Source organism: Gadus morhua, chromosome 10, assembly GCF_902167405.1.
Source record: "Gadus morhua chromosome 10, gadMor3.0, whole genome shotgun sequence".
Taxonomy (NCBI): Eukaryota; Metazoa; Chordata; class Actinopteri; order Gadiformes; family Gadidae; genus Gadus; species Gadus morhua.
In genome coordinates, this window is record NC_044057.1 from 13,645,978 (window position 1) to 13,664,656 (window position 18,679).

General features: G+C 46.3%; 1 protein-coding gene and 2 long non-coding RNA genes across 6 annotated transcripts; 2 read left to right on the plus strand and 1 right to left on the minus strand.

Moving 5' to 3' along the window:
- Nucleotides 1-4,139: 4,139 nt before the first annotated feature.
- LOC115552489 (uncharacterized) lies at nucleotides 4,140-8,128 on the minus strand. Of its 3 annotated transcripts, none has more exons than XR_003978324.1 (3): nucleotides 7,844-8,128; nucleotides 4,958-6,205; nucleotides 4,140-4,832 (listed from the first exon to the last, which is right to left on the minus strand). It is a non-coding gene; the product is annotated as an uncharacterized LOC115552489 (long non-coding RNA). The 3 variants fall into 3 exon arrangements; XR_003978323.1 differs by lacking the exon at nucleotides 7,844-8,128 and having other exon boundaries at nucleotides 4,958-5,407; nucleotides 5,993-6,302; XR_003978322.1 differs by lacking the exon at nucleotides 7,844-8,128 and having other exon boundaries at nucleotides 4,958-7,690.
- On the plus strand, nucleotides 8,091-18,150 carry qdpra (quinoid dihydropteridine reductase a). Of its 2 annotated transcripts, XM_030368639.1 has the most exons (9): nucleotides 8,091-8,222; nucleotides 9,484-9,568; nucleotides 10,224-10,316; nucleotides 10,510-10,606; nucleotides 10,908-11,048; nucleotides 15,035-15,143; nucleotides 16,585-16,668; nucleotides 17,314-17,428; nucleotides 18,020-18,150. In XM_030368639.1, exons 2-8 carry the CDS (start codon nucleotides 9,485-9,487, stop codon nucleotides 17,414-17,416), a joined length of 711 nt encoding a protein of 236 aa, XP_030224499.1. In that variant the 5' UTR covers nucleotides 8,091-8,222; nucleotide 9,484; the 3' UTR covers nucleotides 17,417-17,428; nucleotides 18,020-18,150. The 2 variants fall into 2 exon arrangements, with proteins under 2 accessions (XP_030224499.1, XP_030224498.1); XM_030368638.1 differs by lacking the exon at nucleotides 8,091-8,222 and having other exon boundaries at nucleotides 9,375-9,568.
- On the plus strand, nucleotides 11,061-14,781 carry LOC115552491 (uncharacterized). The gene is made up of 2 exons (XR_003978325.1): nucleotides 11,061-11,287; nucleotides 11,328-14,781. It is a non-coding gene; the product is annotated as an uncharacterized LOC115552491 (long non-coding RNA).
- Nucleotides 18,151-18,679: the final 529 nt, after the last annotated feature.

The window sequence follows — 18,679 nt, forward strand, 5'->3', positions numbered from 1 at the left end:
CCTCCACCCCCTCCGCGCGCTGCTCCGTCCCAATGGATTTACATACAATCACCGGCAGAGCCAATCACAGGCCGCTCTGCCAGCGCGTTCCCGTGTGTCCGTTGGTTTCCCTCTCTTTCCTTCCCGCCACGGCTCGCCCCTCGGCCAATCACAAAGCGTCTAATATCAAACCATAACTTTATATCCTCTGAGCTTATTGTTGATGTATTGTGTTTTAATAAATCATTAATCGATGATCAAAGCGACAGCGCGCAGAGTTGTCATTAATCACAGAGCGCGTCACATGTGATGCTGCCGGCGCTATTGTTCCCGCGCGGCTGCTCCTCGGCCGAAGGGACGGCGCGATTCATTAGCCATGGACCTATTAAAGATTAGCCCGCGAAGAGGAAGCCTCTCGCAACTTCTAGATACGGTGCTTGAGGACGGTGCGTGTGTGTGTGTGTGTGTGTGTGTGTGTGTGTGTGTGTGTGTGTGTGTGTGTGTGTGTGTGTGTGTGTGTGCGTGCGTGCGTGCGTGCGTGCGTGCGTGCGTGCGTGCGTGTGTGTGTGTGTGTGTGTGTGCGTGTGTGTGTGTGTGTAACTGAGTGACTGTGTGTTTGTTAGTCTCAGTGTGTGTGTGTGTGTGTGTGTGTGTGTGTGTGTGTGTGTGTGTGTGTGTGTGCGTGCGTGCGTGCGTGCGTGTGTGTGACACTGAGTGAGTGTTCAGTGGTTCATCTTGAGGTGGGACCATAGCTGTCAGGCTCAGTCTGCGGAGGCTGCTGTCAATTTCTTCAGCCCAAGAGGCGTGATCAATGGTCCTGGTTTAAATGACTCTGTACGCAATTGGCTGCTTGCCGTCGCTTCCCTGTCGTCATTGTGTTAAACCAGCCAGTAGCGAGCCAGGGGGAAAAGCCAGCTTGGCTCCCGCAAAAACGTATCGAAACTAGAAAGAAATGTATTGCTGTTCTCCAGACCCCCTGTTCACAACACATCCTCATGTGTTCACGTCTTCATGTGTTCATCAACACGTTCTCATGTGTTCATCAACACGTCCTCATGTGTTCATTAATGCTTCCTCATTTGTTCACAATGCGTCCTCATGTGTTCATCAACACATCCTCATGTGTTCATCAACACGTCCTCATGTGTTCACAACACCTCCATATGTGTTCACAACACTTCTTCATGTGTTCATCATCACGTCCTCATGTGTTCACAACACTACCTCATGTGTCGACAACAACTCCTCATGTGTTCACAACGCGTCCTCATGTGTTCATCAACACGTTCTCATGGATTCATCAACACGTCCTCATGTGTTCATAAAGACGTCCTCATGTGTTCATCAACACGTCCTCATGTGTTCATCAACACTGTTCTTAATCCAAGCTGAATCCTGTTTTTGTTTTTGTGACACTCGGCCAGCAGGGGAGAATTGTTTACCATGGGGTGAGCCGCAGGGCGAGGGTTCGCTTCACCCTTATCTTAACCCTACGGGGTGAGCTAGCATAAGGCCTAGCTACCAACATGGTTAGCTACTTAGAGAGTGGGCTACATAGTGGGTTAGCTAACTATGAGGTTAGATACCTAGAGAGTTGGAACTATGTGGTTAGGTACCTAGAGAGTTGGCTACCTAGTTGGTTAGCTAACTATGGGGTTAGCTTCATATGGACCTAAATAGCTAGATGATTAGCTAGCTACGAGCTAGGCCACCTGCTGGGTAAGCGCATAAAACATTGCAGCTCCTATCTGTTTTACCAGCTCTTACAGTAATAGGAGATTACCAAACCAAACCCTTTTCAGAGGGAAAGTGTCACTGAAGTGGATCTCAGAGCAGAGGTATCAGATTTCCCAACAAAGAGCCAGTCAGCAGAAGGATTGTGTTTGAGCATCGATCGGACCTGGAGGCATCGACTACATGCCCGCTTTCCCGCTTTCCAGCATCGTCAGAGCCCGAGTCGCGTCACAGTGCTTAAATTTGCATACGCAATCTGATTGGATGACGGATCCGTCGCTGCCGAAAAAGTTGAACATTTTTCAACTTTTTGACGGAGCCGAAGGCTCCAACGGAACGGACGGATCCACAATGCATTGCGCGTCCGTCCCCATTCAAAGTCAATGGGGATCAGTCAACGGACGGAGGTAATGGGCACGACCCTCGACACGAGAGGAGAGAAGGGTCAGTCTGGGGTGGAGTTTGGTCAGTCAGTCAGGGGGTGGAGTTTGGTCTGTGACTCAGGGGGTGGAGTTTAGTCCATCTAACACAAGTTACGATAAAATACTAAACCAAGAAAGGCTTTGACATTGGCTGCTCTATAATACAGGTTAGGTAATTCCTCTTCATCTCTGCGTCAATGTAACACAAAGGGGCATTTAAAACTTTTTCTCTAGCGACCTTTCCTTGTCCTGAACCCAAACCAACACTAGCATCAATCTGCCCAGACGCTCCTGCAGGCTGTAGAGGTCGGCCTCTGATTGAATGCCCCAACGCTATACAAAATGTCAGACTGGTTCTTGGGATCCTTATCAGCGGGAAAACTCTTTCAGACCATTCTATCTTTTTAGCCCAAATCATTATTTTGACATTTTGTTGGAAATCCCTGAAGGTCCGAAAATACACTTTTATGTTGTTGACATTTTCGATGGTATCAACCGAAATTTTATGTCAAGGAGTCGCGAGTTCTACGGGCCCCTCTCTCTACCTCATCCTGCCCCCTCTCCTCCCAGCTCCCCTTTCCTCCCTCCCTCTCTCATTATCAATTTCCTCTCTCCCTTCTCCCCTTCTCCCTCTCTCATTATCTTTCGTCTCGCCCCCCCCCGCTCCCTCACTCCCTCGCCTCACCCAGGCGTACTCTGCTGGATTCCAACATGGCGGCCTGACATTCAGCAGCCTGCAGCTCTCCCCTCTTCTTTCCAACAACACCTGAAACCAGTCACAGCGTTTATAACCCACATAGGGGGGGGACTGCTCGGCGAGAGTATCAGGCCGCATAGTACTTTGGTCGTACGTGGTGGTGACTAAGAAATGTCCCAGTGGCCACGGGCTACAATCTCAGCACAACTGTTTATTCTTATTTGTTCGTCACGGTTGGAATGCATCTCATGCTTTTCCCAACTGAAGGCCCAGAGCCACTTAACACACTAAATACTCTGGGGCAGCCCAGTGTGTGGGAGGATGGCGACATCCGGTGGTCATCGAGGGAAATGCGGCGAGTTGGTGAAGGGGCTGATTTCAGATTCATAGAAAAAAAACATTTCAGTGTTGGTTATCAGGTTACAGTTGGTTAAATCGACATATCAGGTAAGAGGCGATTACGTGTATTAGTTGATCATATTTTTTATGAAAAATCACGAATACACAGAAATGGCTCAATCATTTACATTTTCACATTTACATTTCGTCAATCATATGCAAACCTTGTTTTTCAGGTGTCAAATCGGATTGTTCTAACGAGCTGTGCTTGTGAAACGTTAATGCACTGGAACAGTGTCCATCGTGATGCGTGTATAGATGAGTTTTGGTACGTCCTGTAGGTCGGAGGGTGGAACGCAGCGCCCCCCAGCGGTAGGTCGGAGGGCAGCGGCGATTGGTGGTACGTGCACCCACAGATATATAGAACACTAGACACGTCACGGCAATGTTGAGCTCCGGTCGGCTGACGGCACACCGCAGCAGCCATCTTGAGGGGGGCAACCCGCTGCTGCCTAGTGCATTACACCTATGGAAAATTCATATAAACATATAGCAAATTTGAGTGGTGATGGCTCAGTGGATGACACAAAAAAAACATCATAGTTGATATTCCATGTTTGATTCTAAGTGGTAGGAAGATTATTTTCCTCTATGTTACACAAACAACACACTTTTTAACACATGACATTTATTGCCACTGATTATTATTATATCTACTATCAGAACTGTTTCTGCTTGACTCAGATGGACATTTTATTTCTCAAAAAGTATATATCTTATCCATTTAGCTTTTTGGCTCTTAACTCTCAAACCACTCTAACACTGCATCACACTGGGCTAGAACCAGTAACCCTCCAGACTGGGATACAACTGGAACTATTGATTGAATTTATTTCAGACAAATTGAACCTGAAAAATACAAAACAAAAAGAAAAGCACAATAATAAATATTTAATAAATAAACTTCCTGTGTTCCTCATATTTTTATATATCTATGTACAATTTAATTTATTTCTGATACTATAATTGATATTTACAATCCATACATATACAACTTAAGATACTATATATTTTATAATTTATATATTTATACAATCCATATATCTATATACACACACATGTGTATTTTTATAATTTGATGTACTATATTTACACTTCATACATTCTTTTTATTGATTTATACAATCCTTGTAGTTTGGTACAGTGTTTACAATTATACATTTAGTACCACACACACACACACACACACACACACACACACACACACACACACACACACACACACACACACACACACACACACACACACACACACACACACACACACACACACACACACACACACACACACACACACGTCGTTTTCAAAATCCTTGAAACAGGATGGTTTTTCAGTGTTTTTTTCGGGAATTTCCTCTCTGCCAGGTAAGCGAGGTTAATTTGACGATATGATGCAGCCGCATTCGCATAAAGACAGACACAACCAGCGACAGGAGGGACAGGTGATTGTCAATGCCAAACTGGCTTTCTTGGACATGGCTCCCCAGTGCAAAGACGTCCTCTGTCCAGATTTCCTCTCTGACAAAGTGGGCTACAACAACCTCATAAGGGGCTTTCCCTGGTGAGTGTTGACGTATTGCCCTCTCGGCAGCTCTCACCACCTTCAAAAAGAGAATTAGAAAATGTTAAAGCTGTGACTGTATGAGAGGATGGGTTGGGCTGTTGGTCATTGTTGGGCAGCATGCTAGCTGTGTGTACAGAGGAGCTGATGGATGTTTTTACTGACCTTTACAGTTCCTTTTGAAGGAATCATCAGCCCACCGTTATTCCGTAGTTCCCGCTGTTCCCTCTGGTCAAATGGGACAGCTACAGGATCTGTCACCAGGCTGGCACGGCATACATCACAGGACAGGCTGCGAAAATACACCGAACCCAGCTACGTAGACCAGTGCGTTGACTACTAGACCACCAAAGCGAGTCGGGAGGTAGCTATGGTCCCCTACAAGGGCAGAAATGTTCAGGAATGGAGAAACCAGCTCTTCAGCAGTGGCGGCATCTGCAGAGGACATCTCCGCAGCAGAAAGGGAGACTCTGGTGTAGTAGTCAGCTGACATGGTGATAGTGGCATCCTGTCCTCTCATGTTGCCAGAATCCACAGGCTTGACACCACATCTACACATGAGCTTGCGGAAGATACCCTGGAACTGTCCAGCAGTTGGGTTGTTATTCCAGCCTCCTTAAAGAGAAACCAACAGCAACATACAACCCTTTAAGATATTTCAACCATTCGTGTTTTCCTTATATGAATAGAAGTGACATGAGTGGTAGAGTAGGAAGGATATCAAACCCAACACAGGCCTACTTAACATTGAGGCAATTAACTTATTCCATATTTATAGTAGACCACACACAAAAACACCACAAAGGGATATGACCTATTGTCTTGCTACCATTCTCTGTAAACCTAAGAGATGGTTGTGAGTGAAAATCCCAGTAGCTCAGCAGTTTCTGAACTACTTAGACAAGCCCGTCTGGCAACATGAACCACGCCATGTTCAAAGTCACTTAAACCCCCTTTCAAACCCCATTCTGTTGCTCGGATTTAACTTCAATAAGTTGTCCTGTCCAGGTGCACATGCCTAAATGCATTGCACTTTGAAGTCAAACAGTACAATTATAAAATAAAGATCTCTCGGCCTAACTGTCTATAAGTTTGTCTGTCTGTCTGTCTGTCTGTCTGTCTGTCTGTCTGTCTGACGAAAAAAAACATCGCCTGATAGCTAATGATGACTAAAACATTTACTTAAAAAATGTATCTCACCTGTGGAAAGTGATTCCCTCTGGTCTGGTGTGTACTGAACGATGGTGTACACACCCGAAAGCAGTACAATGAACTGGCATTGTTTTTTTTTTTGAGAAATGAGAGTTGTGAACACATATATCTATGGCTGTCTGACAGTACCTACCTACTCGACCCACACAAGACGGCGGCTCCGTGTGCCGCGGCTGAGAGGGGCGTGGCGTATCTAGTGTTCTACATACAGGTCATCAGAAAAAGAATATCGTGCAAAAGTTCATTTATTTCAAAATTCAACTTAAAAGGTCATACTAATACATTATGTAGACTCATTACATGCAAAGTGAGATATTCCAAGCCTTTATTTGTTATAATTTTGAAGATTATGGCTCACAGTCTATGAAAACCCAAAATTCAAAATCTCAGAAAATTAGAATATTACATGAAATCAATAAAAAAAGGATTTTAAATAAAGAAATGTTGGCCCTATGAAAAGTATAATCATGCATATGTACTCAGCACGTGGTTTAGGCCCCTTTTGCATGAATTACTGCCTTAATGCGGCTTGGCATGGATGCTATCAGCCTGTGGCACTGCTGAGGTGTTATGGATGACCAGGATGCTTCAATAGCGGCCTTCAGCTCTTTGGCATTGTTCGGTCTCATGTCTTTCATCTTTCTCTTGGCAATGCCCCATAGATTCTCTATGGGGTTCAGGTCAGGCGAGTTTGCTGGCCATTCAAGGACAGTAATCCCATAGTAATTGAACCAGGTTTTTGTAGTTTTGGCAGTGTGGGCAGGTGCCAAGTCCTGCTGGAAAATGAAGTCAGCATCCCCATAAAGATGGTCCGCTGAAGAAAGCATGAAGTGCTCTAAAATGTCCTGGTAGACGGCTGCGTTGACTCTGGTCTTAATACCAGCAGATGACATGGCTTCCCAAACCAACACAGACTGTGGAAACTTCACACTGGACTTCAAGCATCTTGCATTCTGTGCCTCTCCAATCTTTCTCCAGACTATGGGACCTTGGTTTCCAAATGAGATGCAAAATTTGCTCTATTCTGAAAAGAGGACTTTGGACCATTGAGAAAGTGACCAGTTATTTTATTTCTTTAGCCCAGGTAAGACGCTTCTGACGTCGTTTTTTGTTCAGGAGCGGCTTGACAAGAGGAATACGACATTTAAAGCCCATTTCACAGATTTGTCTGTGTGTGGTGGCTCTTGATGCACTCACCCCAGCCTCAATCCAGTCCTTGTGAAGCTCTCCAACAATTTTGGAAGGCCTTTTGCGCACAATCCTCTCCAGGCTGTGGTCATCCCTGCTGCTTGTGCACCTTTTTCTTTTCCAAACTTCGCCCTTCTACTTAACTTTATATTAATGTGCTTTGATACAGCACTTAGTGAACATCCAACTTCTTTTGCAATTACCTTCTGAGGCTTTCCCTCCTTGTGGACGGTGTCAATGATGGTTTTCTGCACAACTGTCAGGTCAGCAGTCTTCCCTATGATTGTGAATCCATACTGAAGCAGGCTGAGAGACCATTTAAAGGCTCAGGAACTCTTTTCAGGTGTTTTGGATTAATTAGCTTATTAAAATGTGACACTTTGAGCCTACAATATGGAACCTTTTCACAATATTCTAATTTTCTGAGATTTTGAATTTGGGGTTTTCATAAATTGTAAGCAATAATCTTCAAAATTATAACAAATAAAGGCTTGGAGTATCTCACTTTGCATGTAATGAGTCTACATAATGTATTGGTTTGGCCTTTTAAGTTGAATTACTGAAATAAATGAACTTTTGCACAATATTCTAATTTTCTGAGTATGACCTATATATCTATGCGTGCACCACCGCCACAATCACAACACTCACCCGCTCTTCACTGGTGAGTTGTTGTTCCTCCATTAAGTTCAGGTTTAAGTGTCAATGTGTAAGGTGTCAGTGTGTTAGTGTCAAGCTAGGGTTAGCATGTGTCTACTGTTGACATGGAGCTAGGGTTAGCATGTATTACTACCAGCTGTTCATCTCACCACGATACTTGTTCCGAATTCCCCTATAAGGGACGCGTTTATTCTCTCAGGCAGATAATAGGTCGCCCTTACCGCCGGGTGGGGTCCTTCTCTGTTTGTAAACATTGTCGCAAGCAGTGTTGCCAGGTTGGGCCAGTTTTCACGCACTATCTGGCAACCCTGGTCGCAAGTCGCGTTATTCTAGTTTGTTCCACCGCATGGAGACAGTGCGTTCAGACAAAGTGAGTCGTTGTGATTAACATTTACACAGCAGTTCCGACTAAGTAATTTGATTGGGAGGCAATCCATGAGTGCTGTTATAAAGTATAACACCACTGGCACTTTTAACTATGCATGTATCACTCCGCTTTACAGGTGTTCTAATAACCATTAATGTTATTATTCTATTTTTGTTGGCGGAGCCAAATAAATCTTTAAATAAACAAACAGATCATAATCTGTTGTTGCTCTTTACTGTTAAATAATAAATGGTGCTTGTAGAACTGTTGTGTAAAAGCAATATCACTCTCGAGGTCGTGCTGTTGTAGTGTAAATCAGCACGACTGTGATTATCTTCGGCACTCGGCCTACTGCATCGCACCTACGACCGAAACACAGCCGTGCTGATATTCAGTACAACAGCACGACCTCGAGTGTGATATTGCTTAATTATGTAATTTCAGAACAGTGGAGTTGATGTATAAGAACAGTACATTTATGATTAAGAACAGTACATTTATGCATAAGAACAGTTTATAGAACAGTGCAGTTCATGGATAAGAACAGTATATATATATATATAGAACATTACATTTACGTATAATATCAGTACATTTTTTATTAAGAACAGTACATTTATGATTAAGGACAGTACATTAACGTATAGGAACAGTACATATAGAGCAGTGCAGTTGGGTGTGTGTGTGTGTGTGTGTGTGTGTGTGTGTGTGTGTGTGTGTGCGTGTGCGTGCGCATATAGGCTAAGTCTCTAACATTCATATCAGGACCGAGAGACTGGTCTGAGGAGGCCTCCTCAATAACCAGATAACATCACCGCTATCATGTCGAGGTAATGAGTTCAATGTTGGACCGCCTCCTCATACTGAGCTGTGATTGGGTTGAATACAAAACCTGTTGCTCCTCCCAACCAGGCAGCGCCTCTCATTCTCTCTCTCCCCCCCTCCTCCCTCTCTCTCCCCCCTCCTCCCTCTCTCTCTCTTCCCCCCTCTTTCTCCACCCTCTCTCTCCCCAACTCCTCCCTCTCTCTCTCCCCCACTCCCTTTATCTCTCTCCACTCCTCCCTCTCTCTCTCCCCCTCCTCCCTCTCTCTCTGTCCACCACTCCTCCCTCTCACTCTCTCCCCACTCCTCCCTCTTTCCCTCCCTGTTCTATAGTCCTCACTCTGGTCCTCCTGACCTCACTCTCTCCGCCTCACTCTCTCCGCCTCACTCGCTCTTCTCACTCACTCTCCGCCTCGTTCTCTGTCCTCCCCCTCTCACCCAGCATGGCTTCTCACCGGGTCCTGGTCTATGGAGGTAAAGGAGCTCTGGGCTCCCAGCTGGTGCAGCATTTTAAATCCAAAGGATGGGTGAGTCCTGTTTCATGTGCCTCAAGACGAATTAGAGGACTACAGTCCTCTAATTCGGTACCATGGTCTGTTACCATCAGGATCATCTGTTGATAGTGAGCAGCTTGTCTCTCTCCTGTCTCTCTCACACCCCGCTGTCTCTCTCACAACCCGCTGCCTCTATCCTGTCTCTCTCACACCCTGCTGTCTCTCTCCTGTCTCTCTCACACCCTGCTGACTCTCCTCCTGTCTCTCTCCTGACTTTCCTCCTGTCTCTCACAACCTGCTGTCTCTCTCCTGTCTCTCTCACAACCCGCTGTCTCTATCCTGTCTGTCCCACAACCTGCTTTCTCTCTCCTGTCTCTCTCCTGTCTCTCTCACACCCCGATGACTCTATCTTGTCTCTCTCACACCCTGCTGTCTCTCTCACACCCTGCTGACTCTCCTCCTGTCTCTCGCCTGACTCTCCTCCTGTCTCTCTCCTGTCTCTCCTGTCTCTCTCACATCCCGCTGTCTTTATCCTGTCTCTCTCACACCCTGCTGACTCTCCTGTCTCTCCTCCTGTCTCTCTCCTGTCTCTTTCCTGTCACTCTTCCTGTCTCTCTTCTGTCTCTCCTCCTGTCTTTCTCCTGTCTCTCTCCTGTCTCTCCTCCTGTCTCTCCCTCTGTCCCCCCAGTGGGTGGGCAGCATCGACATGGCCCTTAACGAGGAGGCCAGTGACAACGTGCTGGTGAAGAGGTCTGAGTGCTTCATGGAGCAGGCTGACCAGGTGAGAGGGCTGCCCTCGTAGCAACACACTGATCATTATGGGATGTAAAGATAGCAGGGCTGATGTGGATGTGTGTCAGGGATGCAGACGGGGGATGAGAGATGCCTGTTGGAGTGTACCCCGCCTTCGTTCAATCAGAGCACCGTCTCACCCCCCCCCCCCCCCCCCCCCCCCCCCCCACACACACTCTTAGGTCACCGCCGACGTGGCCCAGTTGCTAGGGCAACAGAAGGTGGATGCCATTTTGTGCGTGGCGGGCGGCTGGGCAGGGGGAAAGTGCAGCTCCAAAGGTCAGAGGTCAAGCTCTTTGTTTGCAGTAAAGTAAATCATCATCTGATTGTATGATGTCGGTGTAATAAAGTAATTGATATCATATAATCATCGAGTGTGTGTGTGTGTGCGTGTGTGTGTGTGTGTGTGTGTGTGTGTGTGTGTGTGTGTGTGTGTGTGTGTGTGTGTGTGTGTGTGCGTGTGTGTGTGTGTGTGTGTGTGTGTGTGTGTGTGTGTGTGTGTGGGTGTGTGCCTGCATGCTTGTGTGTGTGCCTGTGTGTGTGTGTGTGTGTGTGTGTGTGTCTGTGTGTGTGGTTCCAGACCTGGTGAAGAACTCGGACCTGATGTGGAAGCAGAGTGTCTGGACCTCCACCATCTCCAGCCAGCTTGCCGCGCTGCACCTGAAGACCGGGGGCCTGCTGGCCCTGACGGGGGCCAAGGCCTGCCTGACCGGGACCCCAGGTAGGACCGGGGGGGGGGGGGGGGGGGAGCATGACTCAGCAGAATGACTCAGCAAAAGGAGAGCCAGATGTTAGCTGTTAGCTCTAATATCACAGTATCAATATTGGCAGGAGAGCCACGTTGACTCAACCCCCAGGAGATACCACATGCTGTTTGACGGTCTATTATTATATCAGTGGGAAGGCTAGCTAGTAGATGGCTAACAGTACCCTAAAACAGGGAAGGCTTATGGCAAGCAGGTAGCTAACATGCCCTTACACAGGGAAAGCTAGCTAGCAGGTAGGTAACAGAACCCTCACACAGGGAAAGCTACCTAGCAGGTAGCTAACAGTACCCTCACACAGGGAAAGCTAGCTAGCAGGTAGCTAACTGTACCCTCACACAGGGAAAGCTACCTAGCAGGTAGCTAACAGTACCCTCACACAGGGAAGGCTTGCTAGCAGGTCGCTAACAGTACCCTCACACAGGAAAGGCTAGCTAAGGCCACAGAGGAAGTTGGAGAATAACATGAAGACCAGCTTGGCTGTTTGCTCTTTGACGCCACGTGAGAGGCTGTCAACAACGGGACATTATGTGACCTGACAGGTAGTCAGAGGCTGTCAGCTCCGCGTTGGAGATGTGTCGGTCTGCTAAATGACAGACTCAGCATCGGGGGCTTGGGGGGTCTGGGTATGACACCCCCAGCACTGGGAGGGAGGAGGTTGTGGATTACAGAGGAGGGCTCAGACAGCATCACATGCGGGCCACCTGATTCCACACATTCTAGACGACTTAAGGTCTCAGGTCAGACTGGAGGCAGCATGGGAATACCCTACGTCCTGCGACCCCCACCTCGTCCTCAGGCACAAACCCGAGGTCTGTCATCAGGGGGCTTTTTAGGTTTGTTTTCAAATTCCTCCTTTAGAGAGGAGGGGAGAGGAGGGGAGAGAGGAGAGGAGGAGGTGAGTGGACCCCTCTGGTACCAAGAGGATTGAGCTTTAGGAGGCTGAACGGGATCCATGTAGGAAGACTACGGTACACTGGAGAACTCTGTGGTCCATGTTGTCAATGTGTTCCTGTCTTCAATGCAGGGCCCAGTGGTCTCATGAGAGGCTATAGGCCGGTCTGTGGAGGCAGGCGGCTGTCTGAAGTCAACTGAGCTCATTTTTTATCCTGTAACTGTTCCCTGGAGGTCAGTCTTATTACTGTAGTGCTGTTCCCTAGACAACCACAGTGTTATTACTGAGGTGCTTTTCCCTAGACAACCACAGTGTTATTACTGTAGTACTGTTCCCTAGACAACCACAGTGTTATTACTGTAGTGCTGTTCCCTAGACAACCACAGTGTTATTACTGTAGTGCTGTTCCCTAGACAACCACAGTGTTATTACTGTAGTGCTGTTCCCTAGAGGCCAAAGTGTTATTACTGTGATGCTGTTCCCTAGAGACCACAGTGTTATAACTGGGGTGCGGTTCCCTAGACAACCACAGTGTTATTACTGTAGTGCTGTTCCCTAGACAACCACAGTGTTATTACTGTAGTGCTGTTCCCTAGACAACCACAGTGTTATTACTGTAGTGCTGTTCCCTAGAGGCCAAAGTGTTATTACTGTGATGCTGTTCCCTAGAGACCACAGTGTTAAAACTGGGGTGCGGTTCCCTAGACAACCACAGTGTTATTACTGTAGTGCTGTTCCCTAGAGACCACATGGTAATTACTGTAGTGCTGTTCCCTAGACAACCACAGTGTTATTACTATAGTGCTGTTCCCTAGAGGCCACATTGTTATAACTGTAGTGATGTTCCCTAGACCACCACAGTGTTATTACTGTAGTGCTGTTCCCTAGACAACCACAGTGTTATTACTATAGTGCTGTTCCCTAGAGGCCACAGTGTTATTACTATAGTGCTGTTCCCTAGACAACCACAGTGTTATTACTATAGTGCTGTTCCCTAGACAACCACAATGTTATTATTATAGTGCTATTCCCTAGAGACCACAGTGTTATTACTATAGGGCAGATCCCTAGACAACCACAGTGTTATTACTATAGTGCAGTTCCCTAGACAACCACAGTGTTATTACTATAGTGCTGTTCCCTAGACAACCACAGTGTTACTGTACTACTGCAGTGCTGTTCCCTAGAGGTCCCAGTGCTGTTCCAGCAGGTTTTGCACGATGGCTAAAGTCTATGTCTGAATGGTTGTTACCTTTCATTATTTCATCATGTTTGACTCGATTTAAACAAAAACAAGGTAACAATAGATTTGTGCAAAACAACACTCCCCTCCTCCCATTGGTCCGTTCCCCGGTGGGTGTGCTGGGTGCGCTGCGTGCGGCGGTGTGTGATTGGACGAGGGCCGAGCGGGCGATGTCTGTGAGGATAAGCTGATCCAGATGGTTATGCTGCTGCAGCATTCCTCAACACAACAGTGTGCTTCCAAACCAGTTCAGTCAGCAGGGAGAGGAGCCCCAGTTTAACACTGGTCCACCAGTTAACAGGCCGCTGGTTCACCAGTTAACAGGCCGCTGGTTCACCAGTTAACAGGCCGCTGGTCTACCAGTTAACAGTCCACTGGTCCACCAGTTAACAGGCCACTGGTCCACCAGTTAACAGGCCACTGGTCCACCAGTTAACAGGCCACTGGTCCACCAGTTAACAGGCCACTGGTTCACAGCTCTATAATAAAAGGATCACATTTAGCTGATGCTACCTTCTTTAGTGGTCGTTCTCTGATCTCGGTCTAGTTCTGGTTCTATGATAGTCTCTGGTCCCAGGTCAGTGGTCTTCAGTGGTTCTGGTCCCAGGTCGGTGGTCTTCAGTGGGTCTGGTCCCAAGTCAGTGGTCTTCAGTGGGTCTGGTCCCAGGTCAGTGGTCTTCAGTGGGTCTGGTCCCAGGTCAGTGGTCTTTAGTGGGTCTGGTTCCAGGTCAGTGGTCTTCAGTGGGTCTGGTCCCAGGTCAGTGGTCTTCAGTGGGTCTGGTCCCAGGTCAGTGGTCTTCAGTGGGTCTGGTCCCAGGTCAGTGGTCTTCAGTGGGTCTTGTCCCAGGTCAGTGGTCTTCAGTGGGTCTGGTCCCAGGTCAGTGGTCTTCAGTGGGTCTGGTCCCAGGTCAGTGGTCTTCAGTGGGTCTGGTCCCAGGTCAGTGGTCTTCAGTGGTTCTGGTCCCAGGTCAGTGGTCTTCAGTGGGTCTGTTCCCAGGTCAGTGGTCTTCAGTGGGTCTGGTCCCAGGTCAGTGGTCTCGTGGGTATCAGCAGGTCTCTGAGGTGAGGTCTAAGACATTGTTAGAGTGTCTTTACGTCTCCAGACGGATCCTGAGTCAGTCTGAGAACAACTATTGATTACCAATACAATCAGCCTCTCATCACCACGGTTATATTATGGTCTGCATCTCTAGGTGTGGCATATTATGGTCTTTATCTCTAGGTGTGTTGTATTATGGTCTGTATCTCTAGGTGTATATTATGGTCTTTAGCTCTTGGTGTGTTGTATTATGGTCTGTAATTCTAGGTGTATATTATGGTCTGTATCTCTAGATGTGTTGTATTATGGTCTGTATCTTTAGAAGTGATATTATGGTCAGTTGTTATATTATGGTGTGTATCTCTAGACATTATTTTATGTTTGGTTGTTCTATTATGGTCTGTTTCTCTAGACGTTCATATTATGGGCCGTTGTAGGGATGTGACATTAATCACATTTTAATCTTGATTTTGATATTTTGGTCGAACGATCTCCAAACTATTCTACTTTTTTTTAAAATATATATATATATATATATATATATATATATATATATATATATATATTTGTTTTATTCAGAACAGCTCAATACATATTTGTACTTTATATTCGATTTGAATCTTTTTTTAAATATTTTTAAGGGGAAAGTTCTCAGTTACAAAAGGATTTTTGGAGAGGAATGCTGAATAAATGCATCATGTTTTCAAACACATTTTTTCCATTAGCGAGCAGCCTTATTCCGTTGTTATATTATGGTCTGTTCCAGGTATGGTCGGTTATGGGATGGCGAAGGCTGCCGTCCATCAGTTGTGTCGGAGCCTTGGGGAGAAGAACAGCGGCCTGCCAGCGGACGCCATCGCCGTGGCAATCCTACCGTAAGTACTGTAACATAGGCCCACTGACCATCCTACCGTAAGTACTGTAATACAGGCCTACTGACCATCCTACCGTCAGTACTGTAGTATAGGCCCACTGACCATCCTACCGTAAGTACTGTAGTATAGGCCCACTGACCATCCTACCGTAAGTACTGTAATATAGGCCTACTGACCATCCTACCGTCAGTACTGTAGCATAGGCCTACTGACCATCCAACCGTAAGTACTGTAGTATAGGCCTCCATCCATTTGTCTGGAGGTGTTAAGATAAGATATACTTTATTCATCTCAGCAGAGAAATGTAGGTGTTCCAGCAGCCAGCATACATACAAACAACACAACACATGTATACATACTAGGGCTGTGACGATACGCGTATCAAACCGAAAATCGCGATACTCAAAGCCACGATCCTGTCTCGCGGTGTGAGAAGGCAGAAGCGCGATACGCCCTTTCTAACTCTGCGGTCAAATTGTCCGATTGAAATTTGCTAATAATTTGTCTAGATAATAGTCTGCTGACAGCGCCCCCTCCTATCGATGCCGTAAGTATGCGACTCGCATTTCTCCACAGCCGTCGAAGTGCTCATATGCGATATGAACGACATTTATCCAGAGGGGGCCTGTGTGATCCTGTCTTTAGTGTTTTGTGTGATTTGACTGGCAGTTTGTCTGCTTATAGGTCGGAATGAAGCGGCCACCGATTATTGACAGGATGGGTACTTTATTCTACCGGACTCGTTCGCTTCTTCACTAGACACACGCGCTACCGCTCGCTCTCCTCGCTCGTCCACTCACTCGCTGACGTCACTCACACACGCATACGCACATTGCCATTCTGGCGCACACACATATGCTACTCGTAACGCCTCGTTATTGCGACGTTCATGACCTTCAGGTTTTTCTCCATCTATTGAAAGTTAGGCTATTAAACATGTTGCATTCTATACGGCCTGATTATGTCATTATTTAAGCTACATAGCCTAATAAGTAGGTGCTAATAAGGATATTTGACTAAACCAACCAAACAGTTGAAAAAAGCATCCTCCCACACGTTATTTCTTTATTCATTTAGCTATACTTTAATAGTATTCTTTCTGTTCAAATCTGTTCAGTGTTCCAAATTATTTGTTATTAAATGTTACATTAAGTTAATTGGTATATAAGTGTTGTTTAAATAAAATGCTTTTTAAATTTCAAAAAATCGTGGGATGTACCGAACCGTGGGTCAAAAATCGTGATACAAACCGAATCGTGAGTTTGTGTATCGTTACAGCCCTAATACATACATATCCCACCTATACAAAAACCATGAGCCCACAATAGCTAGCCTAGGAAAAAAGGTATGCAAATATACAGGTGTGCAATAAACAGGTGCATTACTCCTATACTAATTAACTCCTCTGATGCTGATGCTGAATATTTCTTCCCTCTATCAGGGTAACCTTGGATACGCCGATGAACAGGAAGTTCATGCCGGATGCAGACTTCGGTACCTGGACACCGTTGGAGTATGTCTCTGAGTGAGTACCGGGTTCAGAACGTTAAGCATGTTGAGGTGTTAGCTGCTCTTCATTCGGCCATCGTGTGTCCGTTAGCCCGGATGCTGCGCGTGTTTTGGGAAACACATGGTAATAAATGTTAAACATAGTGTACAGTTTATAAAAGACAAGTAGTAGTGTATAATAGTGTATAATATACTTGGTAGTAGTGTATAATGGTGGGTAGTAGTGAATAATAGGGGTTAGTAGTGTATAATAGTGGGTAATAGTGTATAATTGGGGGGCAGTAGTGTATTATAGGGGGTAGAGGTTTAATAGGGGGTAGTAGAATGTGTACTAGCTGGTGGTTTAATCCATGGCAGATAAGAAGGGATTGTGTGTGTGTGTGTGTGTGTGTGTGTGTGTGTGTGTGTGTGTGTGTGTGTGTGTGTGTGTGTGTGTGTGTGTGTGTGTGTGTGTGTGTGTGTGTGTTTGTGTTATATATCCTAAATAACATTCATAAGATAATGATGATATTGGTGTTAGATATTTAATGAGGTCATGTTTAAAGCCTGTTAAGAGTCTATTCATTCAACCCGTTACATTTACGCAATCAATAATACTGTACTGTGATTGGTCTGTGTGGCTGGGAGACTGCTCATCTTTGATTGGCTGTTTTTTTTCCAGGATGTTCTTCGGCTGGGCGAGCGGCGTCGATCGCCCGGTGACTGGCAGCCTGGTACAGCTGATCACCACTGGAGGGGCGACCGAGGCTGTGCCTGCACAGTAGAGAGAGAGACAGGTAGAGAGAGAGAGAGAGAGAGAGAGAGAGAGAGAGAGAGAGAGAGAGAGAGAGAGAGAGAGAGAGAGAGAGAGAGAGAGAGAGAGAGAGAGAGAGAGAGAGAGAGAGAGAGAGAGAGAGGAGAGAGAGAGAGGAGAGAAAGTGAGAGAGAGAGAGAGAGAGAGAGAGAGAGACCTCTAGTGGTCAGTGTGGATAACTGAAGCTAAACTTCAGGCTCTATCTTATGACAGTAGGAGGCGTCACACTGACCTTCTCCTGATACGGCACGATGCGCTTTCTACCGTTTTTTTGACTTTGCAAAAAAGTGAAATATTCTCAACATGTCACATTTAGCCCAGGCAGCCAATCAAATCAAGCAGCAGGCCTTAGTACTTCAGCCCAATCATCATCCAGACACAGCTCAGGAGGGGATGGTGGTGTTCACCCATCTGCCAGCTCTCTGTGTGGTGGCCCTAGGTCATGGTATTACCCATCATGCAGCAGTGCTCCTCTATAAACACCTCTCTGTGTGGGCGGCCCTAGGTCGTGGTATTACCCATCATGCAGCAGTGCTCCTCTAACTGTCGTCAATCACCTGGTTTGTTGTTTCAGATCTACGCGTCTTCAACCACCACCAGGACCTCTGCTGGCCCCACCTGTGTGTGTGTGTGTGTGTGTGTGTGTGTGTGTGTGTGTGTGTGTGTGTGTGTGTGTGTGTGTGTGTGTGTGTGTGTGTGTGTGTGTGTATGTGTTTGTTGTCGCATGTTTTTGTGAAATGAATTGTTTTCAAAAGTTGTTAAAAAATAATAAAGAAAAGAGTCTGTTATCATTCTGTAACCCTTCACAATGCTTAACTTTAACTACCACAGCCTTAACTTAGGCCTTAAATAACCGCCTTAACTGTGTACCTAAACTAATCATCTCTTACCTTATACTAAGAATAGCATGGTGGTGATCAAACGGTCAAGTGGTGGTGAACATACCTAGAGTAATTCTCACCACGACCACCAGAGAGCGCACTTCTACAGCAGGAGAGAGAGAGAGAGAGGGGTAGAGAGATACAGAGAGAGAGAGAAAGAGACACAGACACAGAGCGGGAGAGACAGAGAGAGAGAAAGGGATAGACAAAGAGAGAAAGAGAGGGCCAGACAGAGTGAGACACAGAGATGGAGAGAATGAGAGACGGGGAGAGAGAGCGAGACACAGACAGACAGAGAGAGAGAGACACAGAGAGAGAGGGACAGACAGAGACAGAGAGAGGGACAGACAAAA